The sequence below is a fragment of the Ictidomys tridecemlineatus genome, chromosome 2 (genome assembly GCF_052094955.1).
Source record: "Ictidomys tridecemlineatus isolate mIctTri1 chromosome 2, mIctTri1.hap1, whole genome shotgun sequence".
NCBI lineage: Eukaryota > Metazoa > Chordata > Mammalia > Rodentia > Sciuridae > Ictidomys > Ictidomys tridecemlineatus.
The window spans coordinates 14,596,560-14,620,752 of NC_135478.1; the positions used below are offsets into that span (position 1 = coordinate 14,596,560).

The window sequence follows — 24,193 nt, forward strand, 5'->3', positions numbered from 1 at the left end:
GCCACCAGACTTGGTCAATGTACCGAGGTCACCTTCTTTTGTCCTGTGACTAGGAAATCCATGGACCCTCTTCAACTGTGGGACACGTCGTTCAGCCGACCCTGAACCCACTTCCCAGACCACGGTCGCTCACGTTTGCTCCAAAATAAACGATTCTATTTGAAAATGTTTTTTGCGCCCCAGCTATTATTTTTATTTATTTATTTTGCGGGGTGCTGAGGACGGGCCCAGGGCCTCGCCGTGCTGCCTGAGCGCTCTGCCACCACAACATTGTCTTATGTCCTTTAAGAGTTCCTTTCTGCCTGCGTCCTGCTCTCTCTGTCCCCGCTCTCTCTGTCCCGGGGAGTCCCCAGCCCTCTGTGTCTCCTGCTCTCTGCTCCTGCCCCTCCCTCTCCTGTCTCTGTCCCCCATGGGCACTGCACACTGGGGGTGGCAGGGCCACCCTCCCATTTCCGGGGCATGGACATGTCTGGGCAGGTCCTGGCGCCAGTCCCTGGCGGGAAGGGAAGCTCCTGAAGGCGGAGGGCGAGGGGGAGGGCTCCCCAGGGTCCAGGGCCAGACTTTGCCCCTCGGCTCCCTCTGGGCCTGTGACCTTCAGTGAGTTCCCAGGATGACCCCAGCATCGCCCCCAAACTCTGGGTTCTGAGGGGTCCCGGGAGCTCCCCAGGTTTGACGGAGGGGCCTCCTGCACAGGGGGACGGGAGCAAAAGGAGGGCACGGGTTCAAATCCCAGCAGAGGAGTCGGGCTTTCCCCTGGGGACAAAGGGGCCAAAGAGGGTGTAAGAGACCCCAGAGCTGAGACCCCTGCCTCTGCCTAAGGCGAGGCCCCGGATGGGACTGAACTGGCCTCTCCCAGCCCCTCCCTGGCATGCGCCCGCCCAGGACCCTTCAGCTGCCCTTGAACCCCCGACAGCTGGGACCCTGTGCCCTGTACTGCCAGCCTGGGGGCTGCCGCGTCCTTGCTGGGTCCCCAGAGCAGGACCCACACACAGTGGGTGTGACTAGAGCAGCCCCAGGGTGAGGGCCTCCTGAGGCAGGGACAGGGTCCTAGGGACCCACATTGCCAGCTCACAGCACCCCCTCTCCCTCCTGTGACTTACCACTGTCCCAGAGCAGGGCCAGGCTCGGGAGACGCAGGCCCAGGCAGACCCGCCCTCCATAGAACCTGCTGGCTGCACCCAGAGTGCTGTGATGAGGCCAAAGCTCAGCCAGGGCGGGGGCCATGCTGGGTCCCTCTGCAGGCGCCGAGGGAAAGTCTGTCCCAGGACAGGGCTCTCCTGGCCTCTGGTGGCTGCTGGCCATCCTTGGCCTCCCTCGGCCTGTGGCTGCATCACCCCAGGTCCTATGTGTCTGTCTGTCTGTCTGTCCTCAGATGCGCCCTGGCTCACCGTGGTCCCACTCCATGTGCCAGGCGTTTGGATTTCTTTTCCTTTCTCTTCTTTTCTCTCTCCCCCACGCCCCTTTCTTGTAGCGCTGGGCCTGGGCTTGGGCCTGGGGTCCTGCTCGTGGTGGGCAAGCAGCCCGCTGAGCCGCGCCTCTGCGCCTCGCTTCCTTGTGTGGTCCTTGTGGGTGGAGGGAAGCTGAGCGTGCGCTGCGTCTCTGTTCGTGTTTTGTGAACGGGCTGCTCCTCAGAAACACAGGTGGATGTGTCCTTCTGTATGTTTACCTTCCCTGACTTCCTTTAGTTCTTTTCTTATGTTTTCCTTGAGCTCTCTGAGCATATTTAAGACAATTGTAGCCAGGCACCATGGTGCACACCTGTCATCCCGGCATCGGGAGGCTGAGGCAGGAGGATCCTAAATTAGAGGCCAGCCTCAGCAACTTCTCAAAACTCTGTCTCAAAATAAAAAACAAAGGGACTGGGGATGCAGCTCAGCTTGCCTAGCATGCAGGAGGCCCTGGGTTCCATCCGCAGCACCACTGAACAAATAAATAGACAAATGTCACTCTTGCCATCAACCCAGCATTTTGGGGGGCTCATTTCCATGCTCATGACTTTCAATCTAACCCTACTGCAGGAAATGCAGATAAATCTGTCTAGGGGAGGAAGCCACCTTTGACAAAGAAAATATTCTGGGGGGCTGGGGATGTGGCTCAAGCGGTAGTGCGCTCGCCTGGCATGCGTGCGGCCCGGGTTGGATCCTCAGCACCACATACAAACAAAGATGTTGTGTCCGCCGAGAACTAAAAAATAAATATTAAAAAAAAATTCTCTCTCTCTCTCTCTCTCTCTCTCTCTCTCCTCTCACTCTCTCTTTAAAAAAAAAGAAAAAAGAAAATATTCTGGGATGTGCATGAGTTGGCCCAGGTCCCAGCTGAGAAGCCAGCCACCTGCTGTCAATATCCTCTTGGTCCCCGGGTCGGCTTTCCAGGCCCTGGGCCAACCCAGTGCCTAGAGCTGCCTGAGAAGCTCCCGCCTCAGGGCCTTTGCACCTGCTGTGCCCCTCCACCTGCTCCCTTCCCTCTTCTCCCTCCATGCCTCTCCCTTTCTTTCTTTGGCCTGGAAGCCTTGTTCACAGGGATTTAAGGAAGACTTGTGGCTCGATCCTCTGAACAAACGAACATGTCCCTTCAGAGCACCTGTGAGCGAGCAGAAGGAGCCCTTGGTCCTGAGGGGTGACCTGGGACAGCTCAGAATGTTGACGAAGCTGGCACAGAAAGGCCCAGCGCCTGCTCCCATCACACAGCTGCAGAGCGGGGCCCTGAACCTGGGGTTCCACCCAGCCCCGCTGCCTCCCAGCCTGGGACCTTGGTCCTAGTGTCTCACCCGTGGAGTGGACGTCAAGGTCACTGAGAAGGCCCTGGTGAGCGTGGGGGGGCAGAGGCAGATGGCAGGAGGAACTGTCAGCCTGGAGGAGCTGGGGGGGACAGGAGGGGACGGGAGGGGACAGGAGGGGACAGGAGGGGGCGAGAGGGGACAGGAGGGGACAGGAGGGGCGGGAGGGGATGAGAGGGGACAGGAGGGGGCAGGAGGGGGCAGGAGGGGCGGGAGGGGACAGGAGGGGACAGGAGGGGGCAGGAGGGGCGGGAGGGGACAGGAGGGGGCAGGAGGGGCGGGAGGGGCAGGAGGGGACAGGAGGGGACAGGAGGGGGCAGGAGGGACGGGAGGGGACAGGAGGGGACAGGAGGGGGCAGGAGGGGACAGGAGGGGCGGGAGGGCCGTGGGGCTGGGGCGTGAGAGGGGCGGGTGGCGGCAGGGCCCTTCTGTCCCGCCACCTGCCTGAGCCTGACTGGCTCCAGATGCGGCTAAGCACACGGCCCAGGACAGGTGACAATGGCTCCTGGTGTTGGACGGCGGCTGGCGGAGGGCCTGCGAGCTCAGAGCTGTCCCTCTCTGGGGGAGGCCACGGGCTTGGGGGTCCTTGGAAATGGCCCCCGATCTGCCCGGCAACGCAGGGACTGAGCCAGGTGCCCCCCAGAGCCAGGGGTGGGGACTCCTCAGGACCCAGGCACACGCCGACCCCCAGGGAGGTCGCAGCGAGTGACAGGACAGCCGTCCACCCTGTCCCCCTGGGACTCGCTGGACTTTGGAAACAGTCCCGTTCAGCGGGAGGCTGGCGGTTTCCCTGGCAACGAGGCGACACGGGGACCGTGACCGAGAGCCTGCGTGGGCCGGGGGCCACCAGGCAGAGGAGCCACCTGACCCGGCCCCGCAGTTGACCTCCACCTCCTGCCCCCCCGGGACAGTCAGGGTCCCCAGGGCTGAGGTCACCCCTGGCGGGCTGCCCGCGCCCCGTGCAGCTCAGCCACGGGAATGGCCACGAGTGAGGTCATCGTTTACAGAATCTGGGGAGTCGGCCCAGCCACCCCGCTCTGGAGCTTGGTGGGGCGGAAACCTGACAGGTGGCCCTTCTCCAGGGGACTCCTGGCTTTTGTGCCCCTGGGGGAAATTCCATGAATGAAGCCAGCTATTTACTAACCCCGCTCTTAAAGTGACAGATGCCCATTCCCGACCTGGCAGCTCCACTCTGGGCATGTGCCGTGGAATATTACATAACAAGGGAAAAGGATGAACCCAAACAGAGAGACCCAAAAACGCCATCGCTCATGAACATGGGCTGAGTGAGGGGCCCCAGGCGGGAGAGGAGATTGCGGCTGCTTCTGTTCAGGTCACGGTGGGAAACAGGCAACGCATCCATGTTATCTAGAGGTCGGGAGGGTGATGTTAGGGAGGTGTTCCCTGGGGCCAGGAAGAATGTTCTGGAACTTCATCCCTGAGAAGTCTCATGGAGACACCATTTATAAAAATGTCATTGAACACCTCAGACTGATCCTTTTGGTTTTATGTAACTCATCATTTTTAGAAGGGGGGATTTCTGGGGATGGAACTCAGGGGCCCTCAGCCACTGAGCCACATCCCAGCCCTATTTTGCATTTTATTTAGAGACAGGGTCTCACTGTGTTGCTTAACACCTTGCTGTGGCTGAGGCTGGCTTTGAACTCAGGATCCTCCTGCCTCAGCCTCTGGAGCTGCTGGGATTATAGGCGTGCGTTCCTGCTCTCAAGGGTCCCCAGTACCGGGAGCAGGAGCCAGGGACGGGCAGCCCTGGCCGAGGGTGAGCACTGCTCAGCGGGCACAGTGGGGGGGGCTGCTCCCTGCAGGAGGGGGTTGGATCAGGGTTTTGAAGAAGGAGCAGGAGTTCTCCCGAGCGGCTGAGTAGCTGTAGTAAGGCCCGGTTATTGAGCACTTATTATGCACCTCTTGATCCCCTGCATCTCCCTGTAGAACAAGAGGGTGTCTGGACGCGGCCCAGCTGGGAGTCCATGACCGCGGCCGTGCCATCTCCGCTATTGAACTTGAAAAGCTGCCGACTCGGGCAGTGTCCCTTGGCCCCAATGCCGCCCCAGAACAAGCCTGGGTCTCGGTGACCCTCCTGACCTGCTCAAGGCCACACGCATCAGGATTACTCATCTCTCCTGACGGGCCACGTGTGGGGGAGTGACCTCGTAGCCTGCCAGCTTTCAGCCTCGTCCATGTGGCACCCTTCATTGAGCGCCTACTGTATGTACTCCGTGGGTGAGGGGCCAGGCCAGAGGCTCCTCCTCCCAACCAAGCAGTCAGGATGGAACTGAGAGGCACGTTTCCTGAGCACCTATCATATGCCCAGAGTGTCTCACGGGGGACCTCTCCCCCACCACAGCATAGTGGTGACCCCGTGGGACAGAGGCTTCGACCTCCAGGGTGGGGCTGGAGGCTTGTCTGGGCACACGCAGGGAGAGGTGTGCAGTGGGTACCCTCGGGCACGGCCCAGCCTTTCTGTGCCCGGGAAGCTGGAAGCAGCCACAGGGGGCGCTGTCGGGGCCAGGAGTCCTGAGCAGGGGGCAGGGCGCTCCTGGGCACCTCAACTCTCCACGACCCACCGGTGACTGGGCCTGACGGACACCAGCCCCCACCCTCACACCTTAGGACTCCAGTTTCCTGCTGCCTCTGTTTTGGGACCAACCAGGAGACTGCAGCACTGGAGAGAAGATGCACTCCTGTCCCCAAAGGAGACAGCGCTAGGGACAGGGGAGGAGGGGACAGGCGGATCAGCACCGCTGAGCGGTCCAGGGCAGGTCAGAGGCAGCTCCCTGGAGGAGGGGTTTCTGGAACAGGGTTTTGAAGAGGGCGTAGGAGTTCTCCGGGAGGCTGAGTCACGGCAATAGCAGTTTATTGAGCACTGACTAGGTCCCTAATGCTGTCCTTGACACTTCATCTGGCCACCTCTTCAGAGAAAGGCCGTTTTTTTCTGGTGGGGACAGTGAAGCCTGAACTTGCCCTTCCCAGCTTTGACCTTGCTCCTCGGCTTCCTTTGTTTTTCACCCTCTTCAGCCTTTGATCCCACGGAGAGGGGCGCGGGTGTCCCCCTGGGGGAAGGCCACCTCTTGGCTCCTGCCTGCAATTTCCCACAGGCCTGGTCTTTGCACAAAATCATGTTCCCACAGCCCCGCGGCTGGGATCCTGTCCCTGCTCGGGGAGGAGCCCGGGCTTGTCCCGAGACTCCGTCCCCCAGCACCTCCCGGGGGCGCACAGGGGCAGGCGGGGCGGCAGGCGGGGCGGACAAAGTCCGGGACTATAAAGGCCGCTGTTCAACGTCGCTGTCAAGTCTCGGAGCGCAGCAAGCAGCCGGCCATGCCCCAGCCCGGAGCCCGAGCCCGAGCCTCAGCGACAGCCCCGACAGCGCGGCCCCGGCGGCCCCGGCGGGGACCCGCGCCTCCGCCCCGACCGCAGATGCTGCTGCTGCTGCTGCTGCTCCTGGTGATCTCGTGGCCGCCGTCGGGCGACGCGGTGTCCCCGGCCGAGCAGCGCCGACCCGGCCTCCCGGGGCCATCGGACACCCACCCCGAGGCCGAGCCCGATCCCTGGTCCCGGGAGTTGAGGATGCGCTACGAGGACCTGCGGGCCAGGCTCTGGGGACAGCAGAGCTCGCGCGACGCCGCGCCCGGCCCCGCCCCCGCCCCCGCCGTGCGAATCCTCAGCCCCGAAGGTGAGTGGCCCTGGCGACCCCGGGGCTCCCCCGTGTTTGACTGTCCCACCGGCCCAGTCCCCGCCTCGAGGCGCCAGTTTTCCCGCCTCTGAAATGGGTGGGTGGGAACTCTCTGTCCCCTCCGGAGTCCGATGGGGAAGGTGGCCGCCACCTGTTTGCAACGGGCCAGGGCCAGGCTCCCCCGGGGTGGGACCTCAGTCAGGGGCTGCAGATGTGCAAAGCCAGGCTCAGCGATGCCATGTCCCCCGAGTGCGCACAGGGCCTGGGTACCTCGGGGACCCGGTGGCGAGGCTGGTCCCTGTCCCTGCCCAGAGGTCCAGGAGGAGGGATGAGGGAGCAGCGGGGCGGCCAGCGACGAGCAGAACCTGCAGGAGCCGGATGGGAATCTGACGCAATCCCTCAGCAAGATGTTGGAGTCGCAGGGCAGGCGCCCCAACAGGGGAGGGAGGTTCTCCCTCTGCGCACCCTCCACAGAGGCTCCAGGGGGCGCCGCTGGGACCCAGGAGGGGTGGAAGCAGGGGTCTGGCAGAGAAGGGCACTTCCTCACAGGCCCCCAATCCTTGCCCTGCTGTGTGACTCCTGGTAAATCTCTAGCCCTCGCTGAGCCTAGAGCTGGGTTGCAGGCTTTCAGACGGGTCTCCGCAGACCCTCCACACTTGCACTACCCTGGGGGACTGTGTTTTGGGGACCAAGTCATCTGGAATAATGGGGGGCTTGGTGCTCCTCACTCCTTGGTCTACGCAAGTTTGTAGAATCAGGTCAGACCTCCTGTGAGGTATTTTTGAGCTTAGCTCAGTGGTCTGTGCCTGTAGTCCTAGCTCCTTGGGAGGCTGAGGCAAGAGGATCACTGGAGCCCAGGAGGTCAAGGCTAGCCTGGGCGACACAGTAACATCCAACCCCAATAAATAAATAAATGATTTTTTCTTCTTCTTTAATGAGAAGGAAGCAGGCCAAGATTTGAATCTCAGATTCCCCGATTATTGGATACACATTCATTCCTTCAGATATTTACTGTGTACACTGTGTGCCCGGCACGGTGGCAACCAAGCCAAGAGGGACTGAGATTCTAGGGAAGATGAGGTACTTACCACGAAATAAAACAAGATGGTTGTTATTTAGGCGGCCTAAAGGGATGGGGCACAGCCACGCTGAGATTCCCGGGAAGAAGCTGTGCCAAGGCCCCGTGGTGGGGTCCTGCTTGGTGTGTTGGCAGCACGGTAACCCCTATTCCTCGCGCACAGTAGGGTGAGTGACCAACTCTCTGATCTCTTTTTTCCCCAGTGCGACTCGGCTCCGACGGCCACGTGCACCTGCGCCTCTCCCGGGCCTCGCTGACAGAGGGTCTCCCGGAGGCCTACCGCGTGCACCGGGCCCTGCTCCGGCTGTCCCCGACACAGTCGAAGTCGTGGGACGTGACGCGGCCGCTGAAGCATCAGCTCAGCCTCAGAGGATCCCGGGCACCCTCGCTACATTTGCGTCTGTCGCCGCCTGCGGACCTGCCACTGGCACTGTCGCCCTCGGCCGGGCCTCAGCTGGAACTGCACTTGCGGGCACGAGCCGCCAGGGGGCCCCGCAGCGCGCGTGCACGCCACTCGGACGGCTGCCCGCTCGGGCCCGGGCGTTGCTGTCGCCTGCACACAGTCCGAGCGACGCTGGAGGACTTGGGCTGGACTGATTGGGTGCTGTCGCCGCGCGAGCTGCACGTGAGCGTGTGCGTCGGCGAGTGCCCCAGCCACTACCAGGCGGCCAACACGCATGCGCAGATCAAAGCGCGTCTGCACGGCCTGAGGCCTGACGCGGTGCCCGCCCCGTGCTGTGTGCCCTCCAGCTACGACCTCGTCGTCCTCATGCACAAGACCGACCGCGGCGTCTCGCTCAGGACCTACGACGACCTCCAGGCCAAAGCCTGCCACTGCGCATGAGCAGCCCCGGCCCCACTTAGTCCGGCGCCTGCGCAATGGAAGTGGCCTCAGTGGTCCCGCCTGTGGAGGGGGCCCGCAGGTCTTGACCGTCAACCCACTCCCGCTGCCCCCTCCGCCCTCCCGCTGTATTTATGACTGTATTTATTATTAACTTATTGGGGTCTCGGCCTGGGAGACGCCCGGTGGAAGGTGTATTTATTTAAAACTCTGGATATGTAATAAAAATGGAGCTGTCTGAACTGATTCTTGTCCAGGATGGGGCTGGGGGACCTGGGAAAGATTCCCAGCTCCTGGCCTCGGTTTCCCCAGGGGAGCTGGGAAGGGGGAGTGGAAGGGTTTGGAGCGTAGGTGGCAGGATGTCCTTCAAACAGCAGCCACCAGAGGCGTTCACGGCCCGGGAGGTCTCCCTGACTGCTCTGGGGATTCTGTCTCTATATTTTCTTCTGTTTCTGGGACCCTTTGGGGTCTCAGTCTGCCTCTGTCTTTCTTCATCTCTCAGTACTCTTCTCTGGGGGACAGAAGTGGCTCTCTGTCTCTGTCCCAGAGTGGTCACCTTTCCAAGCACAGGCCGCCCAGAGCCAGGCCCATCTGCAGTCGAGTTCATCATTTTATACCCCCGCCCCTCCGTGAAGAGACCCACCACCCCTCCTGTTTGTGGCATTTCCTTCCATGTTAATGATACCTCTGCTCTTTCATATAAAAAGAGCAGGGAGAAATAAATAAGTGGTGAAGAACACTTTCATGCACAGGTTACATAATTTTCCCACTGAAGAATGAAGAAGGTTCCATAAGCATCTTCTTGGCGTTGCTGAGGTGTGCTGAAGGCAGCACCCCACCTACCAGCCTGTCCCCCTCTGGGCCTTGGAGGGGAATGCTGCAGGGGGCTCTGGAGGGATAGAGGATCTCCAACAATGAGCTGTGTCCCTGGGAATGCCACTGTCATGGAAGCCAACCTGAATGACAGTAGGTGTCCCTGCATATATTTTGTGAGTGCCAGCTTTGTGCCAGGTTCTGGCTGGGCACTGAGCATGCAGCAGTAACCACACAGACAAGAGCCATTGTTGATGATCTGATGGAGTGGGGGAGACGCGGGAGTCTGGAGGGAATCCCCTGGCCTAAGCAAGGCCCTGGGTGCCATCCCAGCACCACACCAAAAATCCTAAGAAAGTGGGCACTGTAGAGGAAATGTGTGGAGATTGAACCCCGGTAGTTCACTAGTGAGGGAAGGAAAGTGGGTTAAGAGGGTCAGGCAGGGGCTGGGGATGTGGCTCAAGCGGTAGCGCGCTCGCCTGGCATGCGTGCGGCCCGGGTTCGATCCTCAGCACCACATACCAACAAAGATGTTGTGTCCGCCGAGAACTAAAAAAATAAAATAAATATTAAAAATTCTCTCTCTCTCTCTCCTCTCTCACTCTCTCTTTAAAAAAAAAAAAATGAAAGGACTGGGAGCTGGGCACATGCCTTGTAATCCCAGTGACGCAGGAGGCTGGGGCAGGAGCATCACAAGTTCAAAGTCAGCCTCAGCAACTTAGTGAAGCTCCAAGCAACTCAGCAAGACGCTGTCTCAAAAGAAGAAAGAAAAGGGGCTGGGGACGTGGCTCAGTGGTAAAGTGTGCCTGGGTCCGCCACTGGGATGACAGCAAAAAAAAAAAAAAGAAAGAAGCTTTTGGAGCCAGTGTTCCTCCCGTGGGGTTGTTGTAGGGACAGACAGGCAGGGCACCGAGGACAGCAGGAAACAGTTGTATTTGGCTGCAGCCAGGTTCAGAGGGCACAGCTTTTGCTGTAATCAATCAATCCCCTAAACCCCGAGTTCAGGGAGTTTCAGGGTTTTGTACCCAGCATGTAAGGGGAGGGGCCCAGAGGTTCACAGTCTGCAGAAGTTCACAGAAGTTCACAGCTTTTTCTGTCACTGTTCTGGGCAAGTTAACTCTTCAAAGACAACACCTGAGAAGGGAGAGCTTCTTCTCCCCTTTCTTCCCTCCCCCTGCCAGCTGTGACCATGGAGCCCCTTTGTAACTTATCTTAAAAATGTAGACATGTCTGTGAAGCCCAGCTCAGGGCCAGAGGCCTTGTTTGCACATTTCTACAAAGTACTACACTGGATACGTCTGTGAAAACGAGTAAGGGGTGTCCACACCTGGAGTGCTGGCATCTTCCCGGCCAGTGGCCAAGTAAAACAGGAAGTTTCTCTATGTTGAACTCTTTTGCAGAAACTTTTTTGCTGACAGTCCCCAAATCAGCCATGGTGAAGATTTCTGGAGACGCCCAGTGAAGACTTTTCTGGGAAGAAAGGGGGAGGGAGGTGCCACTTCAGGGTCAGGGCCCAGCCTGGACGCCTGGGAAGGGGGCGAGGGCAGGGCACAGGGCAGGGCTGGGGGTGGGAGAGCCTGGGTGTCTCAGACGGAGCCTGGGAAATGCCCGCCAGCAGGAACCCAGGGACTGAGCCAGCAGCGTCTGTGTCCCAAAGCATTTATTGAGCACCTCCGCGACATCGAGAGGGGGGTGACATGGTGTTGTCAAAGGATGGCCCTTCTCCAGGATGGCCCTTCTCTGTCCCCATTGGTCACACGGGGAGTCTGAGGCCAGCGGACGAGCTGGCGGTGCCCGGGGCCGCAGCAGCAGGGCCTGGAGGACCAAGGCTCCGCCACCGGCTCAGCGCCTGGGGGTGGCGCGCGCCTCCCCGGCCCCCGTGGCGCGGCGCAGGGACAGCAGGTTGCAGTAGACGGGATGCGAGTCGCCTTGTCCGCCCTCGAAGTTTACATAGAAGTCGCCTTCCTCTGCAGCCTGAGCCCTGGGGACAGACACAGGGCGGTGAGCTGGGGGAGGATGGGGGGGAGGGGAGGAGGCACCACGTGTGCCCGACTGAGGTCGCGTTGGGGAGGGAGGAGCCGCTGACTCAGGGACCCGGGGGTTCACCCTCCGAACCTCGCCTCCCGGACGGCACCCGCGGTGGGGGTTTTGGGGGGAGGTGGTTGTTTTATTTCTTCCTTCCCTAAAGTCGAGGTAGCTCCCCTTTTTCACATCAAAATTGTAGGTTTCAGTTTCCTCTTGAAAAAATCGGAAGCCCTGCAGGGCGGCTGGAGCCTGCGTTGGCTCCTGTAAATGGGATGTCTGTCTTGCCGAGGTCCCCTGAAGCAACAGGGGACTGAGGCTCCCACTTCAAAATCAATTTCTGACCAGGCACAGTGGCGCAGGCTGTCATCCCAGTGGCTTGGGAGGCTGAGGCAGGAGGATCCTGAGTTCAAGGCCGGCCTCAGCAACTTAGCAAGATCCTGTCTCAAAGTTAGGGGGGAAAAAAAGGGTGGGGGGTGGTGGCTTGGGATGTGGCTCAGTGGTTAAGTGGCTCTGGGTTCAATCCCTGGTACATATTCAAAAAACAAAAATTCTGAGTCTGAGTTTTGGCATCCATGGAAGGAGTCAAGGAGTCGAGAAGCTGCCTAGAATCCAGTTACAGTGAGACCCCGGGGAGAACTCTGTCCAGAACATCCTAACACCTCCTCTTGATAAAAGGCTACCTTGAGCCAGGGCAGCGGCACACACCTCTCATTTCAGCTACTTGGGAGGCTGAGGTAGGAGGATCATGAGTTCAAGGCCAGCCTGGGCAACTTAGCAAGACTTTGTCTCAAAATAAAATAAAGAAGACTGGGGGTGTGGCTCAGTGGCAGAGCATTTGCCTAGCATATGTAAGGCCCCGGGTTCCATTGTCAACAGTGTCCAAAAAATCCCAAACATATATGTGTGTATATATATATATATATATATATATATAGAGAGAGAGAGAGAGAGAGAGAGAGAGAGAGAGAGAGAGAGAGAGCTGGGAGGAACTGGGAGATTCCAGGCAGCCCGGCAGGAAGGGAACTCAGGGCTGTTGATGAGAAAGGAGAAAATATGCAAAGCAGTTGCAAATATGGTTCAAAAGCAGAAGTGGACTTGAAGCCATGGACTTCCCACGGCTCCCTGTGGGGGACACTCGGACACTCGCCTGGCCCTCATGTCCTTTCAGGACCAACCTGGCCTCCGATAACCCTGGGTAGAGGCGAAGGTCACTTTCACCCAGTTTTCTGGTTGCAGAAATGGAGGTCCTGGGAGGCCCAGGAATGACCGGCCCAGGTCACGTAGTGAGTCAGAAGAGGCACAAGATCAACTGTGACCCCCAGCTCTGTCCAGCCTCTGCAGCCACTTATGTGGGCCAAGCAACTCTTACTAAAGTGTGAATGGCTAGCTGGGATGGCCGGCATGCACCACCACGCTGAGCTGAGCCTCACATCTTGCCCTCTCAGGAACTGTTGACCATGGAGACTGTTCTTTCCCACCTTGGGGCCTCAACCCTTGAAATTCCCTCCTGTTTCTTTCTCTCTCTCTCTCTTTTTCTCTCTCTCTTTCCCTCTCCCTTTTAGTTGTAGTTGTACTTGGGACTGAACCCAGGGGTGCTTAACCACTGAGCCACATCCCCAGTCCTTTTCAAATTTTTCATTTTGAGTCAGAGTCCACTAAGTTGCTGAGGCTGCCTTGAGCTTGTGATCCTCCTGCCTCAGCCTCCTGAGCCCCTGGGATTATAGGTGTGCGCCACCTCTCTCTTTCCAATCCAGGAAAGTTGAATTCATCTATTGGAGCCCAGTAAAATCTTCTAGAGGCTGGGGCTTTGTCGGGGAGAGGAACCCAGACGACCTGTTTAGCTTCTTATGTGTGTCAAAGGAGATGGGAGGGCTGTCCCCATTTTATGGGGACGGAAATGGAGTTTCAGAGAAAGTCTGTGTCACCCAGGACCTGAGTCCAAGCTGCTCACCACTACCACAGAGCCCCCACTGTCCCTCAGACTCACCCCCTCTCCCCATCCTCCGAAGTCAGAAACTGGGTTTGCAGGTCATAGAAGGGACGCTGATCCCACACACAAGACTTATGTCATTCTTACCCCAACTCCTTCTCATCTTACAGTTTAGAAGACTGAGGCCCAGAGAAGGAAAGCTACTTGCCTGAGGTCACCCAGGCTGCAGAAGATCTAGGATTTTTTTTTTTTTTTTTTTTTTTTGGTACCAGGGATTAAACTCAGGGGCATGTGACCACTGAGCCACATCTCAGCCCTATTTTGTATTTTATTCAGAGACAGGGTCTCACTGAGTGGCTTAGAGCCTCACTTTTGCTGAGGCTGGCTTTGAACTCGAGATCCTCCTGCCTCAGCCTCCTGAGCCTCTGGGATGACAGGCACTTGCTCTCCACGCCTGGCTGGTTTTTGTTTTTTTGCGACAGGGTCTTGCTATGTTGCCCAGGTTGGCCTCAAACCCTTGGGCTATAAGGATCCTCCTGCCTCAGTCCCCAGGGTAGCTGGGACTACAGGTGCCTGTCCCCATGCCCGTCTGGCACAGCTGGGATTTGCATCCTGCTCTGTGGGTCAGGAACATCACCATGAACCCCTGCAGGCGAGGCTGGGGGTCACTCACCCATGTCCAGCCCATTCGTGCTTGTCCCCTTGCTGGTCCAGGAATATGTTCTCATAGTCAGGCACGGAGATGCGGTGCAGGGTGGCCCCTGGGGGCTTGGTGCCGAGGCTGCGGCTGCTGTACCGTGGCTGTGAGCCCGAGCTGGGTCTGGAGCCATCCTGAGCACCCCAGGCTTTGCCCGGGCCCAGGCTCCTGGCCACTTGGCTCCCTCGGAGTCTCCAGACCAGCAGTGGACCAGCGACAGCAAGTCCAAGAAATAGGGCCCCACCGGCCACGATGGCCCCAATAGTCACTGGGGACAGGCCAGGGGCACAGTTGGGTTCCAGGAAGGCTGAGAGGTTCTGCCAGGCCCCAGTGGCCCTGAGCAGGCACTGCGGAGCTTGCTGTCCAGAGCAGTTGCTCTGCCAGACCTGGTGCCAGGGCAGCATGGCACAGCTGCAGTCTGCCCTCAGCTCAAGGCCACAGCGCAGGGCCAGCGCCCCGTCCACCCTGCTCAGCCGGTTGCCTGTCACATCCAGGAGCTGCAGCTTGTCGAGGTGAGCAAAGAAGAGTGGTGGGAGCTCCCGCAGGTCATTGGCGGACAAGTCCAGGATCTGCAGGTGGCTGGCCCGGAGAGACTGGTTGGAGGGCAGGCTCGGGAGAGACTGGTTGGAGGATCCGCTCCGGAGCAGGCCACTGAAATTCAGGCAGGTGCCCTCAAACTCCCTGGTCCAGTCCACGGGCATTGGCCCTGAGAACAGGCTGCACGACCATCCCTGATTTCCTGGGTTCAGCAGCAGCAGCAGCAGCAGCAGCAGCAGCGACCGCACCGGCAGCACCCACGCCAGGGCGCCCTCCATTCAGGCAACCTGGGTGGAGAATGGCCCGATTCAAAGGCCTGTGGTGGCCCTCACCCTCCCGCCTCTGTTGCTGTCTCAAACCAGCCGCGGCCTCTGCTGAAATAGTAGAATGCAGCCCCTGGTCTGTCGCCCTCTTGGTTGGCTAGGGACGCCGGGGCTCAGTCTTCCCCTCTGCAGAATGGGGACGCGACCACAGTCCCTCGCGGGCTGGGAAGGCAGAGCGGAGACCCTGCGCTGTCAGCCCCTCCACCCCCGGACCTTCGGGCCTCGCCGGGTTTCCTCTTTGGGCCCCCTCATTGGCCAAGACGGGACCCTATGCAAATGAGCGGTTGCTCTGGGAACGGCTAGCCCCTCCCCCGGCCCAGCTCAGGGTCCCCCCCAGAACTCGGATCCTGGGATGGGGCTGCGGAAAGGGTCCCCGCTCGGCTCGCAGCCCTTGCCCAGGACCGAAGCCAAGCGCCTTGGTCTGACCTTTCGGGTCGGGTCCCCGCGCCTTTGCCTCGGCCGTGCAGGAAGCCTCCGGTGCCCGCGAGAGGCTCACGCCAGCGCCGAGCGCCTGGAGGGGGTGGTGGCAAGTGCTCCTCAGGCCTCGCACCAGCGACTCTGGGGAAGAGGAACTGGTGGCCGGGTGGAGCGCAGAGGGGAAGACTGAAGACCCGCCCTCGGCAGGGCCGCGGGCTCTCAGGAGGGGAGGAGGGGAGGCCCAGGGTCCCACTTCCCTCTTGCTGGAACCCAGTGACCTCACGTCCCCCATCTGGACCTCAATTGCCTGCCACCTCGTCAACAGACTCTCCGATCTCAGCTCAGGTGACTCCCCCTGTGCTTCATCGAGTCACTCAACAAACACGACTCATGACGGGCTGCATGAGGGACCTCAGCCAGGACCCGGGCCTCCAGGGCACCCGCCTTGGGAGAGAACAGAGCTGGACACACACATCTGCTCCATGGAGTTAGTGCGGAGCCACAAGGAGGGACAGGACCTGGAAGGCTTCCTGGAGGAGGAGGGGTCAGGATCCGGGCTTCAACACATGAGTAGGAGTTTGCCGAGGATTCCTAGAATCCAGTTGGCTCTCCAAGCTCCAGCTTATGTTCAAGGGTGCCTCTGGGTTGGAGGGGCTGAGAGGAGGGCTCCTGTGGGAGGGGACATGGTTCTGAGGCTTGGACAATGACTTCAAGTGACTAACAGAAAGGAGCACATTGCAGATTTGAGGCACAAAGATCCCAGGGCAGGAGGAGCTGGTGGTGTGGGCAGGGGCAGGCAGTCTAGGCTAAATCGTGGGGCTTTATTCCCAGGGCCAGCGTTCAATCCGAGGGACAGTGACCAAAGTGCAATTTGGGAAAGGGTCTCAGCTGCACTCGGGCCCTGGTGTCAGACAGGCCAGGTTCAAATTCATTCCAGCCGCGACTCACTGAGTGACGCCAGCCACTCTGAGCCTCAGCCTCCACATCTGTAAAATGGGGTGATTGCTAACAGGTTTCTCCTGGACTTTGAGAGGATGAGAGTCTACTCAAAACTCAAAGGAATGGTCACAGATTTTGGGCCGAGACCTTGCAGAAGTCTTGGAAATTGTTCCTGGATGCATCTAAATATGCTTGCTCTAGCTGGGTGCAATGGTGCACCCCTGTATTCCCACACCAAGAGGCTGAGGCAGGAGGATAATCAAGTTTGAGGCCAGCCCCAGCAACCCAGTAAGACCATGGCTCAAAATAAAATCAAAAGGGCTGGGGATGTGGCTCCAAGGTAGAGCACCCAGGGTTCAGACCTGGGTGGGGAACGAGCTTGCCCTTTATAAGAAAATTGCAAATCACAAATCCCAGCTCTGAGATAGGGTTCACCTATCAGATGGGCAAAGACCCAAAAGCACGATGACAGTCTGTGTTGGCTGGACAGTGGGGACGCAGGCGACCCAGAACGGTGCTGGGGAATGTCCCCTTGGGCCTCTGGGCATTGTGAACTGTCCCCTCTTATTGGAGAAGCCCATTCCTGGGGGTTCTCTCTGGTATTTGCAGGGTTGTGCGCATCAACCCAGCCAGCATCCCCGTCACGGGACACCACGGTCACCAAGAAGCATGCGGGACACCACGGTCACCAAGAGGCACGGAGAGGTCATGGCTCCAACCTGGCTGAGCCAGGGAGGCGGGAGTGGGATGGGGGTGGGGGGTGCTGAGTGACAGAAGCCACACATTCCTCAGTCTGCAAAGCAGATGCATGGATGCCAGGGGCCAGGGAGGAGAGCGGGAGTGGCCCTAGTGGGGACAGTTTCCTCTTGGACTGAAAATGAGACAGGATCCTGGCGGAACGGTACATGGACTAAATGGCCCCTGAAGCCTTTGTTTGGTCGCGAAGTGGAAACCCAGGGCCCTCCCTGCACCTGCGAAGTACACTCTCCCACCCACCACGCCCCCAGCCCCAGTGATTCACTTTGAAGTAACTTAAAATGGCCAGGCGAGGGCGCCCGTGAGCCCGTCATCCCAGTGGCTCAGGAGGCTGAGACAGGAGGATGGCGAGTTCAAAGCCAGCCTCAGCAAGAGCCAGGCGCTAAGCAACTGTCTCTAAATAAAATCTAAAAAGGCTGGGGATGGGGCACCCCTGGGCTCAATCCCTGGTATCAAAAAATAAAAACAAATAAATAAATTCACCCTACTTAAAAATAAAAGGAACAAGGGCTGGGGATGTGGCTCAAGCGGTAGCGCGCTCGCCTGGCATGCGTGCGGCCCGGGTTCCATCCTCAGCACCACATACCAACAAAGATGCTGTGTCCGCCGAGAACTAAAAAATAAATATTAAAAATTCTCTCTCTGTCTTTAAAAAAAATGAAAAAAATAGAAAGCAGAGAAGACGAGAGGCGTGAGATCATTCACCCCAGCTTTGTTTATATTACAGAAACCATCACTCGGAGTTCCTCTCTCCCGGGGGTGATGAGAAGAAAGGATCTCTGGTGGCCCTAAGGAAAGACTCACTAGTTTTCTCCAAGTCTGTTCTTTTTTTCTTGGGACGCCCGCAGCCACGTGATGCTGAGGATGGAACCCAGGGCCTCCCATGTGCCAGGCGAGTGCTCACCGCTGAGCCCGGCCCTGTATTTAGAGACGGGCCTCACTGAGTTGCTGAGGCTACCTTTGAACTTGAGATTCTCCTGTCTCAGCCTCCAAGCCGCTGGGATTACAGGTGTGCACCACCGCACCCAGCCTCCACAAGTCCTTATTAAGCTGGGCAGGGGTCTGAGAGCTGGGGACAGAGGCGTGAACAACACAGATATACCTCTGCCCTGGGGGAGGGTGCTCTTGTCACAGCTGCCGGGGACAGGGAAGCTGTGGGATCCCGAATCCATCAGGAAGCAGGAAGTAGAGCAAGTCAAGCAGTGGGAAAGACAGAAAGAAACAGACGCAGGAGGAAGAGAGGATAGTAGCAACTTTTTTTATTTTTTTAAAGAGATGGGGGTCTCTCAATATTGGCCAGGCTGGTTTTGAACTTCTGGGCTCAAGTGATCCTCCTGCCTCAGCCTCCCAAGTAACTGGGATGACAGGTACATAACACTGCTAATAGCAACTTTTTAATGGTGTGATCAAGGAAGCTCTTATGGAGAGAACAGCTTTTGAGTAAGGAGGTGTGAAAGTGGGAGGACTTCCATGAAAAAGGTCAGCCTGTGCAAAGGTCCTGTGATGGGAACAGACCTGAGTAGACATCAGATGTCTTCAGGGGTTTAGTTCAGGCTGCTGTAACAAGAATACTATAAACTGGGTGGCTTATGAAGAACAGATATTGCCAGGAGCAGTGCCACACATCTGGAATTTCCAACAACTCATGAGGCTGAGGTAGGAGGATCCAAAGTTCAAGGCCGGCCTCAGCAAATCGGTGAGGCTCCATCACAAAATTAAAAATAAAAAGGAAGGCTGGGGATGTGGCTCAAGCGGTGGCGCGCTCGCCTGGCATGCGTGCGGCCCGGGTTCGATCCTCAGCACCACATACCAACAAAGATGTTGTGTCCGCCGATGACTAAAAAATAAATAAATATCAAAATTCTCTCTCTCTTTAAAATAAATAAATAAATAAAATACAAATAAAAAGGACTGGGGTTGTAGGCCAGGGTGTCAGAGCAACCCTGGGTTCAATCCCTGATACTGCACCCACCTCCTGTTACCATCCCAAAGGGGACTAGATGTCAACGGATCAATCTTGGAAAGGAACACAAAATTTTGGTCCCTAGCACCAAAATGCTAAATGGAAAAAAAAAAAAAAGTCCATCAAAAACTATTCTATATTTCATTTGAATAAAGAAACTGGGTGAAACAAGGAACACAAGGAACAGACACCCATGGTCACCTCTGAGTGGCAGCCAAGGGGACAGAGACCCTCCCTGGCGTGTGAGCGCAGTCTCCAGGAGGCCCTTGATGCGGACCGGACCGGAAGCCAGGTGCTGTGTGGAGGAGAAGCCCTGGGAGGGGGCCGGGGGCCCAGGAATGTCTCGGGGGGGGGGTGGGGTGTCTAGCTCAGGGCCTCTCAGAAAAGGAGGAAATGAGGAAACACGGAAATGAGGGGACACCAGATGCACTGCCACAGAGGGTGGGGGATGGGCAGCTGGGGCCTGGGACGCTAGGTTTTCAGGGGGGGCCTGGGGGTTCTGGGGCCTCCAAGGTCCGGGAATCTGGGGGCCTTGGGGTCTCAGGCCTGAAGGAGCTGGAGTCTGGAAGACTGGGGGTCTGGGCCCTCTTGGGGAGCCCCAGCCCCGCCTCCGGAAGGGGACAGCTGTGGGCTTTGCCAGGCCCCACCCTGACCGAGGGAGCTAGGAGGTGGCCAAGGGCAGACCTCTGGGTCCCCTCCCCTCCCCGCCTGCCACACCTGGGCCCCAGGCAGGGCCACCTGTCAGCACAGAGACCTCCAAGACTCCAGAAATGGCTCTAGATAGAGACACCAGGATCTTCCCAGACACCCCCAGGGACGCCCAGCAAATCTCCAAGATCCCAGAGGCCCCCAGAGCCCCCCGAGAACCCAGGGACACACAGACAGGCCCAGCAGCCCAGAGGGACCCGGGAGGGACTTTCCTGGGGCCTCCGGGCTCCAGGGCCATCAGTTTGTGATCCCCTCAGTTGAGCTCCGTCATTCCACACCCGGGCTCCCCACCCTCCCTGTGCAGCTGCTGCTAGGACCCCCCCAAGGTCTGGCCAGGGCTCTGCCCCCAGGGACCCCAGTCCTGATGAGGTCTGCCCTCCCCCTCCTCCCGCCCCCCTCTCTCACTCACCTGGACCAGCCCCTCCTCCCACCCTGAGACCTCTCAGTCAGGTCCCCTTCCTGGCGTCCTGCCTTGTCCTATCCTCCCTGGGACATCCTCAGGGCTGGGGACTTGGAACACCCTCCCCCAGGTCCAGCTGCTCTGGGAATCCACTCACCCAGAGAGGGTGGAGGGCAGGGGCCAGGCAGGCAGCTGAGGTCCCCCACGGTGCTTGAGGAGCTGGAGGTGGGAATCAGAGGCAGGGGTGACCACCAGAGGCCAGACCAGGGCTGGAACTGAGCCAAGGATGGCTGAGTCCCCTTCAGCTCATTCCCAGTGATGGGACCCAAGACCAGGGCCTGAAGGTCTCTGTGTCTTGACATCCCTTTCTGAAAAATGACAATAGCCAGCGCGATGGCATATGCAGACAACCCCAACCGCTGGGGAGGCTGAGGCAGGAGGATCACAAGTTCAAAGCCAGCCTCAGCAACTCATCGAGGCCCTGAGCAACTCAGCGAGACCCTGTCTCTAAACACAAAATAGAGCTGGGGAGGTGGCTCAGTGGTCGAGTGCCCCTGAATTCAGTCCCCAGTCCTCAAAATAAATAAATAAATAAATCGAAGACGATAATAGCGCCGCAGTGTAAGGTGGCTGTGGGGACACAGTCACCTTTGTGAGCATGAACTAGCACTTGGCCCTGGAAACACTGAGTGATTGACACCCGGAGTGTCCAGTGGAGGAAGGGGTGGGGAAACGGTGGCCCAACCTTCCACGGAAATTGCCTTTGGGGGCCAGGCTGGGGTGGCCGGGGCACCGCTTCCCTCTGTCTGCTGGGAGGGAGGCAGGCGCTCGGCCAGCGGGGACCTGAGGCTTTAGAAGCCACCAAGGGCCTTGGGGAGGGCAATGGGCGAACTGGTTGGCCAAGCAAGCGTGTCGCAGATGCTAAGTTGCATTTCTTGGCTGAGGGCTGATCGGGTCGCAGGTGGCCACAGGGCCCTCGGGGGAGCAGTCGTCAACCTCAGCCGGAAGCAGAGTCGGTCACACGCGCCCGGAGCCCGAGCGCCCTAATGTGCGCATGCTCCGCGCGGCCCCGGGAGCCTGCTCGTTGGCGCCCCCTGGGGGCCCCTTCCCTCCCTCCCTCTTTTCCTCTTCTTTTCAGTCGTTGATGGGGCTTTCTTTTTTATTTATTTTTTATTGTTTGGTCGTGCTGGGGATGGAACCCAGGGCCTTGTGCATGCGAGGCAAGCACCTTGCCGACTGAGCTAGGTCTCCAGCCCTGATTTTTCATGTTCATTTTTTAGCTGTGGACGAACCCACAGTATCTTTCTTTATTTTTATGGGCCGAGGGTCCAGCCAAGACCTCAGTAGTGCTAGGCGGGTCTCTACCGCTGAGCCACAACCCCAGCCCCTTCCTTCCTGTCTCTTTACCTGCCTCAAAGAGCTTCCCGAGTCCCCTTCCCAATCATCAGGCCCTTGAATTCCAGCCTTAGGGTCTGCTTCTCAGGACACTAAATTAAGACGCTGTACCTCGGGGCTGGGGGTGGCGCTCGGTGGCAGAGCGCTTGGCCAGCATGACTGAGGCCCCGGGGTTCCCGCTCCAACAGAAGGAGCGATATGAAGGAAAACAGTCATGCGTCGCTGAATGACTGGGACATGTTCGAAGAAATGCGTCATTAGGTGATTTCCTCGCTGATGGGTCTCACAAACTGAATGGTCACTTGGTGATATGATCTTAGGGGACCAACATCACATTGCGTCTGTCCTTGACCCAAAGGTCTTTAAATGACATTCTCAAAGGTACTATTTAAACTGGCCCCGTGAGGCACACCTGTAATCCCAGCGGCTAGGGAGGCTGAGGCAGGAGGATGGAGAGTTCAAAGCCAGCCTCAGCAATTAGGGGCTCTAAGCACCTCAGGGAGACCCTGTCTCTGCAATGCAAAGAAGGGCTGGGGATGTGGCTCTGTGGTTAGGTGCCCTTGGTTCAATCCCTGGTACCAAAAGAAAAAAGAAGAAAAAAAGCCCTCTACAGAGTTGACATTTTAAATAACTAGTAGAGGGCTGGGGATGTGGCTCAAGCGGTAGCGCGCTCGCCTGGCATGCGTGCAGCCCGGGTTCGATCCTCAGCACCACATACCAACAAAGATGTTGTGTCCGCCGAGAACTAAAAAATAAATTAAAAAAACAAATTCTCTCTCTCACTCTCCTTTCACTCTCTCTTTAAAAAAAAAAAAAAAAAAAGAGTCTACAGCAGCTGAAGATCTGCCCAGATCTGCACGGCGGACCCCTAGGCCACACAGCACGCAGAGACAAGAGTGATCCGTCCGAAGGCACTTGGAAAGGTTCCAGAGCAAGGCCACTGGCCCCAGGGAAGCTTCATGTTGCTCTGGACACGTGTGTCGGCCTTGATTTCACAGTGGGGATTGCCTGGTAGTAAAAAGAGAGATGGGACTTGGGTTAGGGCTTGGCATCCATGGATGACAGTTCCAGGACCCTTCCAGGACACCAAACTCCTTGGATGCTCAAGTCCCTGTGTAAAGTGGAGTAGTATTTGCATAGAACCTGCACAATCCTCCCACAGACCTTCAATCATCTCCAGACTAAAAGCCCAGCAACTTGGGAGGTTGAGGCAGGAGGATCCCAAAATTGAGGCCAGCCTCAGCAAATTCATGAGGCCCTGTCTCCAGGTGAAAAAATTAAAAGGGCTGGGGATGGAGCTCAGTGGTAAAGCAACCCTGGGTTCAATCCCAGGGTCTCTAGCTGGCTAACAATGATGTGATGAAAATACACTGTATCCATTTCTGATACAACCAAAATGCTATTCAAATAGTTGTTATAGTATATTGTTTAGGAAATGATGACAAGAACAGTCTCTGTATATGTTGGGTAGTTTTTTTGTTTGTTTGTTTGTTTGTTTGCTTTACGGATGAGCCACATCCACAGTCCTTTTATTTATTTGTTTGTTTTTAAGACAGGGTCTCACTAAGATGCTCAGGGTCGAAGTTGCTGAGGCTGGCCTCAAACTTGGGATCCTCCCACCTCATCTTCCTGAGTCGCTGGGATTCCAGGGGTCTGCCATCACGTGGGGTTCTGTGGGGTCCCACCCTAGGGATACTTTCAATCTACAGTGGGCTAATCCATGGAATGTCCAAATATGGAGGGGTGTCTGAGTGCAGCTTCATTTGCTAGGTTTGATTTAAAACAAAAAGGGTGGGGTGTGCATGGGGATTGAACTCAGGGGCACTGTACCCCTGAGCCACATCCCCAGCCCTATTTTGTATTTTATTTAGAGACAGGGTCTCACTGAGCTGCTTAGCGCCTCGCTTTTGCTGAGTCTGGCTTTGAACTCGTGATCCTCCTGCCTCAGCCTCCTGAGCTGCTGGGATGACAGGCGTGCACCACTGTGTCAGGCTGATTTTTGAAACCTTGGTCGGGATTTGTTCATTCCACGTATATTTACTGAGTACCTTTTGGCCAAACTCCTACCCTTGGGGAGCTGACATTCTAGTAGGAGAGATATGTAAATCATAAAGTAACAAATTATAAAAGAAGTTAGGAAATCATTGTGTGATGGATAAAAAGTTAAGCATCAGGGGGAATCTGTGAGTAGGGTGGGATGTTTTGCAGGTTTTAATTTTTTGGTAGATTTTGGGGGTACATGAGTGTGTGTGTGGGGAGTGCTGGGGAAAGAACGGGGGGAGGGTTGAAGTTTTGAAGTTAGTCAAGGAAGCCCTCTCCAGATTGAAAATGACAACGACCAAACAGAACAAAAAGGAAAAAGAATAGATGTTTTTAAGTGATTCCATGACTGGAGATTTTTTTCTGAATTTTTCTCCTGTGTCATGAAACAATTCAGCACGTAAGTGTGTAAACACGTATATGGAAGCCAATCTGATAACATGGGCAAGATCAGGGGAAGCCGACTAGATTTCCCACCAGAACTTGGGGGTTCCGGGTGGTTCCCAGGGGCTTGGGGTGTTCCAACTAAGTTCAGGTTTTGCGTTTTTGCTGCCATCGTGTGGTCATACTTGGAACTGCAGTCTCTGACATGGGCCGGGGGAAAAAAAAAAGTCTTCTGGTTCTCTGCGTCCTATCAGGCCACACAGGAATTGAGCAGAAGGAACATCGGTGGTGTTTCATTAATCTTTCCATATTAAATATTTACTGAGTGCCTACTGTATGCCATGACGTGTCCTAGGCATGAGGACACAGCATGGAACAAAGCAAATTCCCCACCTTCATGAAACAAGAGGTCACTGGGGACAGAGGAAATAGATGTGCAAAAATTAACAAATAAGATTTCAAGGATGATTCATCAGGGTG

General features: G+C 57.3%; 2 protein-coding genes across 4 annotated transcripts; one reads left to right on the forward strand and one right to left on the reverse strand.

Moving 5' to 3' along the window:
* Window positions 1-2,524: 2,524 nt before the first annotated feature.
* Window positions 2,525-8,628, forward strand: Gdf15 (growth differentiation factor 15). 3 transcript variants are annotated; one of them, XM_078037860.1, is made up of 4 exons: window positions 2,525-2,804; window positions 3,934-4,556; window positions 4,727-6,467; window positions 7,749-8,628. In XM_078037860.1, exons 3-4 carry the CDS (start codon window positions 6,113-6,115, stop codon window positions 8,387-8,389), a joined length of 996 nt encoding a protein of 331 aa, XP_077893986.1. In that variant the 5' UTR covers window positions 2,525-2,804; window positions 3,934-4,556; window positions 4,727-6,112; the 3' UTR covers window positions 8,390-8,628. The 3 variants fall into 3 exon arrangements, with proteins under 3 accessions (XP_077893986.1, XP_077893987.1, XP_040146199.2); XM_078037861.1 differs by lacking the exon at window positions 2,525-2,804 and having other exon boundaries at window positions 3,180-4,556; window positions 4,727-5,556; window positions 5,813-6,467; XM_040290265.2 differs by lacking the exon at window positions 2,525-2,804 and having other exon boundaries at window positions 3,180-4,556.
* Window positions 8,629-10,841: 2,213 nt separating this feature from the next.
* On the reverse strand, window positions 10,842-15,468 carry Lrrc25 (leucine rich repeat containing 25). The gene is made up of 3 exons (XM_040290264.2): window positions 15,138-15,468; window positions 13,828-14,675; window positions 10,842-11,180 (listed from the first exon to the last, which is right to left on the reverse strand). The coding sequence occupies exons 2-3, from the start codon at window positions 14,664-14,666 to the stop codon at window positions 11,042-11,044; spliced, it is 978 nt and encodes a 325-aa protein (XP_040146198.2). The 5' UTR covers window positions 14,667-14,675; window positions 15,138-15,468; the 3' UTR covers window positions 10,842-11,041.
* Window positions 15,469-24,193: the final 8,725 nt, after the last annotated feature.

Excerpts from the sequence above, each read along its gene's own strand:
- Lrrc25 (XM_040290264.2), bottom strand. The coding sequence starts at position 14,666 with ATGGAGGGCGCCCTGGCGTGGGTGCTGCCGGTGCGGTCGCTGCTGCTG. Across the intron at positions 11,181-13,827 it reads CACGAATGGGCTGGACATGG|GGCTCAGGCTGCAGAGGAAG; the intron begins GTGAGTGACCCC and ends GTCTGTCCCCAG.
- Gdf15 (XM_078037860.1), top strand. The coding sequence starts at position 6,113 with ATGCCCCAGCCCGGAGCCCGAGCCCGAGCCTCAGCGACAGCCCCGACA. Across the intron at positions 6,468-7,748 it reads GCGAATCCTCAGCCCCGAAG|TGCGACTCGGCTCCGACGGC; the intron begins GTGAGTGGCCCT and ends TTTTTTCCCCAG.